Consider the following 12631-nt stretch of genomic DNA (forward strand, 5'->3'; position numbering starts at 1 on the left):
GTGGTGCAGTGGTCTAAGGCAGTGCATCACAGTGCTAGCTGTGATCTTGGTTCGAGTCCAGGCTCTTTCGCAGCCGGCCGCGATCTGGGAGACCCATGGGGCGGCGCACAATTGGCCCAGCGTCGTCTGGGTTAGGCCGGCAGGGATGTTCTTGTCCCATCGCGCACTAGCGACTCCTGTGGCGGGCCGGGCGCAGTGCACGCTGACACGGTCGCCAGGTGTACGGGAGGGGAACAGATCAGATGACGCGTGTTCTATCTAACTCTGTGATATTGTATCATTATAAATAACTTACTGGTCCCGAGTCTCTAGGAAACATTACGTAACATTTAAACTTCTAGCTGATGCTCCAAACGCATACAGTCCTATAGTGAATGCTCTAAACGCATACAGTCCTATAGTGAATGCTCTAAACGCATACGGTCCTATAGTGAATGCTCTAAACGCATACGGTCCTATAGTGAATGCTCTAAACGCATACGGTCCTATAGTGAATGCTCTAAACGCATACGGTCCTATAGTGAATGCTCTAAACGCATACAGTCCTATAGTGAATGCTCTAAACGCATACAGTCCTATAGTGAATGCTCTAAACGCATACGGTCCTATAGTGAATGCTCTAAACGCATACGGTCCTATAGTGAATGCTCTAAACGCATACGGTCCTATAGTGAATGCTCTAAACGCATACGGTCCTATAGTGAATGCTCTAAACGCATACGGTCCTATAGTGAATGCTCTAAACGCATACGGTCCTATAGTGAATGCTCTAAACGCATACGGTCCTATAGTGAATGCTCTAAACGCATACGGTCCTATAGTGAATGCTCTAAACGCATACGGTCCTATAGTGAATGCTCTAAACGCATACGGTCCTATAGTGAATGCTCTAAACGCATACAGTCCTATAGTGAATGCTCTAAACGCATACAGTCCTATAGTGAATGCTCTAAACGCATACAGTCCTATAGTGAATGCTCTAAACGCATACAGTCCTATAGTGAATGCTCTAAACGCATACAGTCCTATAGTGAATGCTCTAAACGCATACAGTCCTATAGTGAATGCTCTAAACGCATACAGTCCTATAGTGAATGCTCTAAACGCATATGGTCCTATAGTGAATGCTCTAAACGCATACGGTCCTATAGTGAATGCTCTAAACGCATACGGTCCTATAGTGAATGCTCTAAACGCATACGGTCCTATAGTGAATGCTCTAAACGCATACGGTCCTATAGTGAATGCTCTAAACGCATACGGTCCTATAGTGAATGCTCTAAACGCATACGGTCCTATAGTGAATGCTCTAAACGCATACGGTCCTATAGTGAATGCTCTAAACGCATACGGTCCTATAGTGAATGCTCTAAACGCATACGGTCCTATAGTGAATGCTCTAAACGCATACGGTCCTATAGTGAATGCTCTAAACGCATACGGTCCTATAGTGAATGCTCTAAACGCATACAGTCCTATAGTGAATGCTCTAAACGCATACAGTCCTATAGTGAATGCTCTAAACGCATACAGTCCTATAGTGAATGCTCTAAACGCATACAGTCCTATAGTGAATGCTCTAAACGCATACAGTCCTATAGTGAATGCTCTAAACGCATACAGTCCTATATTGAATGCTCTAAACGCATACAGTCCTATAGTGAATGCTCTAAACGCATACAGTCCTATAGTGAATGCTCTAAACGCATACAGTCCTATAGTGAATGCTCTAAACGCATACAGTCCTATAGTGAATGCTCTAAACGCATACAGTCCTATAGTGAATGCTCTAAACGCATACAGTCCTATAGTGAATGCTCTAAACGCATACAGTCCTATAGTGAATGCTCTAAACGCATACAGTCCTATAGTGAATGCTCTAAACGCATACAGTCTTATAGTGAATGCTCTAAACGCATACAGTCCTATAGTGAATGCTCTAAACGCATACAGTCCTATAGTGAATGCTCTAAACGCATACAGTCCTATAGTGAATGCTCTAAACGCATACAGTCCTATAGTGAATGCTCTACACGCATACAGTCCTATAGTGAATGCTCTACACGCATACAGTCCTATAGTGAATGCTCTAAACGCATACAGTCCTATAGTGAATGCTCTAAACGCATACAGTCCTATAGTGAATGCTCTAAACGCATACAGTCCTATAGTGAATGCTCTAAACGCATACAGTCCTATAGTGAATGCTCTAAATGCATACAGTCCTATAGTGAATGCTCTAAATGCATATAATTCTATAGCTGATTCTCTAAATGCATCCAAGACAGTTCGGTGAGCAGCAGTGAGCATAATGAACTGTCAGAGTCGTCAGGGGAAACGATCAGTTCTACATTAAAACCTCCTCTCCATTTACACCATAGTTTAGGATGTTGTTGGTGGCCCCATTCTTTAAAATGTATGTGCATCCCACAGAGTGTGGCTTTAAAGCATCGTCTCCACTAGCTATATTTCAGCGTGTTTGACACATTTCCTCCATATGTCGATTAATGCATGCACGTGTGGCTGTCTACATGGACCGGGCTGAACGTTATGGTCCGTACGAGGAGACGGTTCAGATTGCGAGAGAGGTGTCTAAACTCGGCTACTATACATCGTGATTGACAGCTGGAGAGTTCTTCCTTCTTTTTTAAAAAAGTGGATACGAGAGCACATGATTACTCAAGAGGAAATGTGATTCAACAACCTAAAAATAAAAATGTCTAGTTATTCAAGCTCTTACCTTCCATAGCGGCCTTCTCCGCTTCCATGTGTTGCAGCTGTTTCAGCAGCTTGCGTTTCTTCTTCCCGGACAGAGTGATGTTGGCCCTGGGGCTGGAGCTGAGCAGGGACAACACACAGCAGAGACAACAACCCGTTCAGACTGGGGCTGGAGCTGAGCAGGGACAACACACAGCAGGGACAACAACCCGTTCAGACTGGGGCTGGAGCTGAGCAGGGACAACACACAGCAGAGACAACAACCCGTTCAGACTGGAGCTGAGCAGGGACAACACACAGCAGAGACAACAACCCGTTCAGACTGGGGCTGGAGCTGAGCAGGGACAACACACAGCAGGGACAACAACCCGTTCAGACTGGGGCTGGAGCTGAGCAGGGACAACACACAGCAGAGACAACAACCCGTTCAGACTGGGGCTGGAGCTGAGCAGGGACAACACACAGCAGGGACAACACACAGCAGGGACAACACACAGCAGAGACAACAACCCGTTCAGACTGGGGCTGGAGCTGAGCAGGGACAACACACAGCAGGGACAACAACCCGTTCAGACTGGGGCTGGAGCTGAGCAGGGACAACACACAGCAGGGACAACAACCCGTTCAGACTGGGGCTGGGCAGGGACAACACACAGCTGGGACAACAACCCGTTCAGACTGGGGCTGGAGCTGAGCAGGGACAACACACAGCAGGGACAACAACAACCCGTTCAGACTGGGGCTGGAGCTGAGCAGGGACAACACACAGCAGAGACAACAACCCGTTCAGACTGGGGCTGGAGCTGAGCAGGGACAACACACAGCAGGGACAACAACCCGTTCAGACTGGGGCTGGGCAGGGACAACACACAGCAGGGACAACAACAACCCGTTCAGACTGGGGCTGGAGCTGAGCAGGGACAACACACAGCAGGGACAACAACAACCCGTTCAGACTGGGGCTGGAGCTGAGCAGGGACAACACACAGCAGGGACAACAACCCGTTCAGACTGGGACTGGAGCTGAGCAGGGACAACACACAGCAGGGACAACAACCCGTTCAGACTGGGGCTGGGCAGGGACAACACACAGCAGGGACAACAACCCGTTCAGACTGGGGCTGGAGCTGAGCAGGGACAACACACAGCAGGGACAACAACCCGTTCAGACTGGGGCTGGAGCTGAGCAGGGACAACACACAGCAGGGACAACAACCCGTTCAGACTGGGACTGGGCAGGGACAACACACAGCAGGGACAACAACCCGTTCAGACTGGGGCTGGAGCTGAGCAGGGACAACACACAGCAGGGACAACAACCCGTTCAGACTGGGGCTGGAGCTGAGCAGGGACAACACACAGCAGGGACAACAACCCGTTCAGACTGGGGCTGGAGCTGAGCAGGGACAACACACAGCAGGGAAAACAACCCGTTCAGACTGGAGCTGAGCAGGGACAACACACAGCAGAGACAACAACCCGTTCAGACTGGGGCTGAGCAGGGACAACACACAGCAGGGAAAACAACCCGTTCAGACTGGGGCTGGAGCTGAGCAGGGACAACACACAGCAGGGACAACAACAACCCGTTCAGACTGGAGCTGAGCAGGGACAACACACAGCAGGGACAACAACCCGTTCAGACTGGGGCTGGAGCTGAGCAGGGACAACACACAGCAGAGACAACAACCCGTTCAGACTGGGGCTGGAGCTGAGCAGGGACAACACACAGCAGGGACAACAACCCGTTCAGACTGGGGCTGGAGCTGAGCAGGGACAACACACAGCAGAGACAACAACAACCCGTTCAGACTGGGGCTGGAGCTGAGCAGGGACAACACACAGCAGGGACAACAACAACCCGTTCAGACTGGGGCTGGAGCTGAGCAGGGACAACACACAGCAGGGACAACAACAACCCTTTCAGACTGCAACATGGCAGCTCAACAACCCAATCAGACCACAGCAGCAAAGACCTAGGTCCTACTACCATCATAATAATAATAATATGCCATTTAGCAGATGCTTTTATCCAAAGCGACTTACAGTCATGTGCGCATACATTTTTACGTATGGGTGGTCCCGGGGATCGAACCCACTACCCTGGCGTTACAAGCGCCATGCTCTACCAATTGAGCTACAGAGGACCATATACCCTAGGATGCATGAGAATACTGCAATACCACTTCACCTGGTCGGGATCCTGGACAACCACACTAAGAATACAGGCCCATTAGAGAGAGGATCTGGTCAGGATCCTGGACAACCACACTAAGAATACAGGCCCGTTAGAGAGAGAGGATCTGGTCAGGATCCTGGACAACCACACTAAGAATACAGGCCCATTATAGAGAGAGGATCTGGTCGGGATCCTGGACAACCACACTAAGAATACAGGCCCATTATAGAGAGAGGATCTGGTCGGGATCCTGGACAACCACACTAAGAATACAGGCCCGTTAGAGAGAGGATCTGGTCAGGATCCTGGACAACCACACTAAGAATACAGGCCCATTATAGAGAGAGGATCTGGTCAGGATCCTGGACAACCACACTAAGAATACAGGCCCATTATAGAGAGAGGATCTGGTCAGGATCCTGGACAACCACACTAAGAATACAGGCCCATTATAGAGAGAGGATCTGGTCAGGATCCTGGACAACCACACTAAGAATACAGGCCCATTATAGAGAGGATCTGGTCAGGATCCTGGACAACCACACTAAGAATACAGGCCCATTATAGAGAGAGGATCTGGTCAGGATCCTGGACAACCACACTAAGAATACAGGCCCATTATAGAGAGAGGATCTGGTCAGGATCCTGGACAACCACACTAAGAATACAGGCCCATTATAGAGAGAGGATCTGGTCAGGATCCTGGACAACCACACTAAGAATACAGGCCCGTTAGAGAGAGGATCTGGTCAGGATCCTGGACAACCACACTAAGAATACAGGCCCATTATAGAGAGAGGATCTGGTCAGGATCCTGGACAACCACACTAAGAATACAGGCCCATTAGAGAGAGGATCTGGTCAGGATCCTGGACAACCACACTAAGAATACAGGCCCGTTAGAGAGAGGATCTGGTCAGGATCCTGGACAACCACACTAAGAATACAGGCCCATTAGAGAGAGGATCTGGTCGGGATCCTGGACAACCACACTAAGAATACAGGCCCATTATAGAGAGAGGATCTGGTCAGGATCCTGGACAACCACACTAAGAATACAGGCCCGTTAGAGAGAGGATCTGGTCAGGATCCTGGACAACCACACTAAGAATACAGGCCCATTATAGAGAGAGGATCTGGTCAGGATCCTGGACAACCACACTAAGAATACAGGCCCATTAGAGAGAGGATCTGGTCAGGATCCTGGACAACCACACTAAGAATACAGGCCCATTATAGAGAGAGGATCTGGTCAGGATCCTGGACAACCACACTAAGAATACAGGCCCATTAGAGAGAGGATCTGGTCGGGATCCTGGACAACCACACTAAGAATACAGGCCCATTATAGAGAGAGGATCTGGTCAGGATCCTGGACAACCACACTAAGAATACAGGCCCATTATAGAGAGAGGATCTGGTCAGGATCCTGGACAACCACACTAAGAATACAGGCCCATTATAGAGAGAGGATCTGGTCGGGATCCTGGACAACCACACTAAGAATACAGGCCCATTAGAGAGAGGATCTGGTCAGGATCCTGGACAACCACACTAAGAATACAGGCCCATTATAGAGAGAGGATCTGGTCAGGATCCTGGACAACCACACTAAGAATACAGGCCCATTATAGAGAGAGGATCTGGTCAGGATCCTGGACAACCACACTAAGAATACAGGCCCATTATAGAGAGAGGATCTGGTCAGGATCCTGGACAACCACACTAAGAATACAGGCCCATTATAGAGAGAGGATCTGGTCGGGATCCTGGACAACCACACTAAGAATACAGGCCCATTAGAGAGAGGATCTGGTCAGGATCCTGGACAACCACACTAAGAATACAGGCCCATTATAGAGAGAGGATCTGGTTGGGATCCTGGACAACCACACTAAGAATACAGGCCCATTAGAGAGAGGATCTGGTCAGGATCCTGGACAACCACACTAAGAATACAGGCCCATTATAGAGAGAGGATCTGGTCAGGATCCTGGACAACCACACTAAGAATACAGGCCCATTATAGAGAGAGGATCTGGTCAGGATCCTGGACAACCACACTAAGAATACAGGCCCGTTAGAGAGAGGATCTGGTCAGGATCCTGGACAACCACACTAAGAATACAGGCCCGTTAGAGAGAGGATCTGGTCAGGATCCTGGACAACCACACTAAGAATACAGGCCCATTAGAGAGAGGATCTGGTCAGGATCCTGGACAACCACACTAAGAATACAGGCCCGTTAGAGAGAGGATCTGGTCGGGATCCTGGACAACCACACTAAGAATACAGGCCCATTATAGAGAGAGGATCTGGTCAGGATCCTGGACAACCACACTAAGAATACAGGCCCATTAGAGAGAGGATCTGGTCAGGATCCTGGACAACCACACTAAGAATACAGGCCCATTATAGAGAGAGGATCTGGTCAGGATCCTGGACAACCACACTAAGAATACAGGCCCGTTAGAGAGGATTCTGGGTAGGCAGTTTTCTCACGCTTGTTGTCCTGCAGGGACTTCAACCTTTATTGGTTACTCTACCCATCGAGATGTACCACTGTTATTATATCTATAATAAATTAATAAATAATAAATTAGTCATTTAGCAGATGCTCTTATCCAGAGCGACTTACAGGAGCAATTAGGGTTAAGTGCCTTGCTCAAGGGCACATCGACAGATTTTTCACCTAGTCGGCTCGGGGATTAGAACCAGCGACCTTTCGGTTACTGGCACAACGCTCTTAACCACTAAGCTACCCGACTGTACCACCAAGTACATTTGGCTCTGCCCGGTCTCACGTATCCCCTGGTTGAGAACCACTGGCCCACAGTGTTAAGTACATACAGTATGGGACCTACTTTCTCTTCCTGAGATGGTGGATGGTGGTGAGTCCTTTGTCCACCACAGCTCCCACCTTGATGTGTCTCTTCCTCTTCTCACGGGTCAGATTCCTCCGCCGCTTGAAGAGCTTCTTCCCCAGCTCCTAATGAACAGGCAACGCGTCACAATGAAGAGGTAGCGAGGCTTTTAGCTAACTAGTAACACATAACTGACAGTATTACATTTTAGTCATTTTTAGCAGACGTTCTTATCTAGAGCGACTTACAGTTAGTGAGTGCATACATTTTCATACTGGCCCCCCTCGTGGGAATCGAACCCACAACCCTGGCGTTGCAAGCGCCACGCTCTACCAACTGAGCTACACGGTATTGACGCACATGTTAATAAAGCGTTACATTTTGGTGCAGTGTTGACAGAACTAACAAACGTTGTAGCTAACATTGTAACAACACTGTAACATACCGGTAGTTACTAGAAATAACAACGTCGTAGCTAGCTTACATTGAAATGCTAGTTAGCCGTCTTGCTAACACCACCTTCTTGGTGTTATTTTACCTTCAGCGTTAAACGAGCTGCCTTTAGGGTACTAGTTTATGATGAAGTAACCCTTCTACATCTTGTACTGGTGTAAATGTTTAAAATAAAGTGAGTTTATGTGTGTAACTTACTGTTTTGGGTCTGTTGATCTTTCCACCCGGTGTTCCAGTCTTCCCCATGCTTGCTGCTGTAACATGTGAGGAGAGTTCCGGGCTCACTTCTCATTGGCTGGAAGGGACCACTTTCTCCAATTTTCATTGGCTGGAAGGGACCACTTTCTCCCATTTTCATTGGCTGGAAGGGGCCACTTTCTTCCATTTTCATTGGCTGGGACATTGAAGAGTTTGAGAACGGCTGCCCCCTCTCGTTGAAGCCACGGAAGATCAAGGCCTAGAGCGGTATGGTTGGTTTCCACTAGATAACACAGCCACAAAGTCAAAATATATCGGAATAATGGATGAAAACAGACATCTGTTTTTTGGTCTTCATTTTTGGTTCGGGTTTAGTTACGGTTAAAGATTTTAAAGAGCCACTGTCCCTAAAAACCAAATAATCCTTTTGAAAACGGTCTATGTGGCATCGATATGAGTCAGAAACAAAATGTACCTCAAAGTATAAATAGGATAATTTTGGTCATAAAGTCAGTTTGGAACTGTAGTGTTTCAGAGATAAGCAGCGTGTTATTATGCACATCTGCTTAAAATGGTATGCACGTGTTCAGTGCGTGATATTGGAAGTATCTGATTGGAGACGCTCAGTTTAATTGGCAGGCCCTCATTGGTTGTTGGGCAGAGCCGGAGGAGGCCCGCAGGTGATTCGAAAAGACGGAGTATGGATTGTCGTGGTCAAACGTCTTGAGACTGACACAAGTATTGGTCTTCACAAAGTTTGCTGCTTCAGTGTTATGAGATATTTTTGTCAGATGTTACTATGGTATACTGAAGTATAATTACAAGCATTTCATAAGTGTCAAAGGCTTTTATTGACAATTACATTACATTTATGGGGATGTTGAGGGGGAGGGTATGGGATGGACCGCCGGGATTATTTGCTAGGATAATAATTGCTTGTCAATGAATTAAGTGTAATACAATGGCAATCCGGGTTATTTGTTGGAATCCTACGCGTAAACTGCCGACATTATTACGCATATTAATTGATAATGATGGAAAATAGGATATGCATAATAAAAAAAAAAAAAAAAAATATATATATATATATATATATATATATATATATATATATATATAGAGGTGAAAGCATTGGAAATGCTTTTGGCGGTTAATCTGCTTCTGTTTTGTGGGTGCCACGGTGTGCTGTTTTCGATGGATGGGTCCTGGCCTCTCGGGGCCTTAGGGATACGGAGGGACGTGGGTGGGATGCTGATCACTGGGATGACGGCTCAACTTGGGATGGGGAGGGGCTTTAGCGGGGGAATTAGTGGAGAACAATTGAAGGGTTACTCCCTAGCAATGCAAATATCACGGTACAGCTATATGGACACTCAGTCATTACGCAATTTTTTATTGGTAAATTTACAAACATATATAATGATAAATAGACTTGAAACTTGTATCTCATTATGGTGTATGGTGAAATAAGTATAGCCAGTTATAATTGTAATGGCTTAGCTGATAATAACAAAAGAAGAACAATATTTACATGGCTCAAAGAGAAGGAATATAATATCTATTGTATACAGGAAACTCATTCAACAATTCGAGATGAAGTAGCGTGGAAAAAAGAATGGGGGGGGGAAATATACTTCTCCCATGGGCAAAGAAATTCAAAAGGGGTGATGATATTAATTAATAGTAATTTCGATCCGAATGTGCAAATTGTCCAAATAGATACGCAAGGTAGATGGATTATTTTAAATATGTTTTATTGGACCATAAACAGATATGGCTCATTAACCTTTACGGACCAAATAATGATGATCCACAATTCTTTGACAATATATATAATAAATTATCAAGCCTGCAAGCAACTCAAGAAAATATTATTATGGTGGGGGATTATAATACTGTTTTAAATAGCTCAATGGACCGTAAAGGAAATCACACCACAAACAATCACCCACATGCTCTTAAGGAAATTGTGAATGTCATGGATACATTAGAACTAGTAGATATATGGAGGCTTAAATATACTGATCTAGTGAGATATACATGGGAGAGACTCAATCAAGCTAGTCGTCTTGACTTCTTTCTTATCTCATTCTCGTTGGCACCAAAAGTAAAAAAAAGTGTTGATAGGGGACAGAATGCGGTCGGACCATCATATAATAGGCATATACATTACTCTTACTGAATTTCCACGTGGGCGAGGATATTGGAAATTTAATCAAAGCCTATTGGATGATAATTTATTCATAATTAGAACAAAGGAATTTATAACTGACTTTTTCCAACATAACATAGGTACAGCGAATCCCCTTATTGTATGGGACACCTTTAAATGTGCCTTTAGAGGCCATGCAATTCAGTACTCATCTCGAAAACAAAAGCAATTTAGGTCAAAAGAGTTTATACTAAGAAAGGAAATAGAAGGTCTAACAGAACAGATAGATGGCAATAAAAACTGTAACATAGAGGCTCAGAATAAATTAGAGGAAAAACAAAAAGAAATGGAGAAACTTATTCAAGAAAGATCAAGTGTAATATATTATAAAAATAAAGCAAACTGGATGGAATATGGGGAAAAATGCACAAAATTCTTTTTTAATCTTCAACATAGGAATGCTACCAAAAAGAACTTAATGAAACTGGTTACAATTGACGGAGTCACCCATAATTCACCAAATGATATTTTGAAGGAAGAAACAAAGTACTTTAAGCATATGTTTTATTTTCAGTCGCCTCCATCTCCTCTAACTGAAGCTAATTGTAGAGATTTTTTTCTATTGATAATGTCAAATTAACAGCCACACAGAAAGACTCATGTGAAGGTGAAATTACAGAGGAGGAACTTCTGGATGCAATTAAAGACTTTAAATCCGGGAAAACTCCAGGGTTGGATGGCATACCAGTCGAGGTATACCAAACCTTTTTTGATATACTAAGAGGACCGTTATTAGCATGTTTTAACCACTCCTATGTAAATGGTAGATTATCTGACACTCTAGAAGAAGGTCTGATCTCATTATTACTGAAACAGGATACAAGTGGAAAATATAAAGATCCAGTCCATTTACAAAATTGGAGGCCCCTTACACAAATCCTAGCAAAATGTATAGCGCATAGAATTAAAAAGGTATTGTCGGATATTATTCATTCTAATCAGACAGGTTTTTTACATGGAAGATACATTGGAGATAATATAAGGCAAGTATTGGAAACAATAGAACACTATGGAAAATATGGGAAACCAGGCCTGCTATTCATAGCAGACTTCGAAAAGGCATGTTATAAAGTACGACTGGGGTTTATATATAAATGCCTGGAGCATTTCAATTTTGGAGAATCTCTTATAAAATGGGTCAAAATCATGTATAGTAACCCTAGGTGTAAAATAGTAAATAATGGCTATTTCCCAGAAAGTTTTAAACTGTCAAGAGGAGTGAAACAAGGATGTCCACTATCGGCATATCTATTTATTGTGGCCATCGAGATGTTAGCTATTAAAATCAGATCCAATAATAATATCAGAGGATTAGAAATACAGGGCTTAAAAACAAAGGTGTCATTGTACGCTGATGATTCATGTTTTCTTTTAAATCCACAACTAGAATCCCTCCACAGCCTCATAGAGGATCTAGATACATTTTCTAACCTCTCTGGATTACAACCAAATTATGACAAATGTACTATATTACGTATTGGATCACTAAAAAATACAATTTTTACATTACCATGTAGTTTACCAATAAAATGGTCTGATGGTGATGTGGATATACTCGGAATACATATCCCAAAGGAAATAAATGATCTCACTTCAATACATTTTAATAGAAAGTTAGCAAAAATAGATAAGATCTTACTACCATGGAAAGGAAAATACCTGTCAATTTGTGGAAAAATCACCCTGATTAACTCTTTAGTATTATCCTAGTTTACCTATTTGCTTATGGTCTTGCCTACGCCTAGCGAACAGTTTTTTAAATTATATGAGAAAAAAATATTCAATTTTATTTGGAACGGCAAGCCAGACAAAATTAAAAGAGCATATTTATATAATGAATATGAATTCGGAGGACAGAAATTATTAAATATTAAAGCATTAGACCTATCACTAAAAGCTTCAGTCATACAAAAGTTATACTTAAATCCGAACTGGTTCTCAAGCAAATTAGTAAGATTGTCTCACCCAATGTTCAAGAAAGGCCTTTTTCCCTTTATTCAGATTACA

General features: G+C 44.3%; 1 protein-coding gene across 3 annotated transcripts in view; it reads right to left on the bottom strand.

Annotated features, from left to right (window-relative positions):
• Window positions 1-8487, bottom strand: part of LOC311117660 (uncharacterized protein C11orf98-like) — a 13345-nt gene extending 4858 nt beyond the window's left edge. For all 3 annotated transcript variants that reach the window (XR_014611700.1, XR_014611701.1, XM_084192593.1), the window contains exons 1-3: window positions 8413-8487; window positions 7762-7886; window positions 2741-2838 (exon numbers count right to left, since the gene is read on the bottom strand). Coding sequence is in view for 1 of the 3 variants with exons in the window: in XM_084192593.1 (XP_084048719.1) it covers window positions 2741-2838; window positions 7762-7886; window positions 8413-8460 (271 nt within the window). In the remaining 2 variants the exon portion in view is untranslated. The remainder of the gene's footprint in view (window positions 1-2740; window positions 2839-7761; window positions 7887-8412) is intronic.
• Between the last annotated feature and the right edge of the window lie 4144 nt (window positions 8488-12631).

The sequence above is a fragment of the Coregonus lavaretus genome (assembly GCF_964263955.1).
Source record: "Coregonus lavaretus genome assembly, contig: HAP1_SCAFFOLD_1787, whole genome shotgun sequence".
Classification (NCBI taxonomy): domain Eukaryota; kingdom Metazoa; phylum Chordata; class Actinopteri; order Salmoniformes; family Salmonidae; genus Coregonus; species Coregonus lavaretus.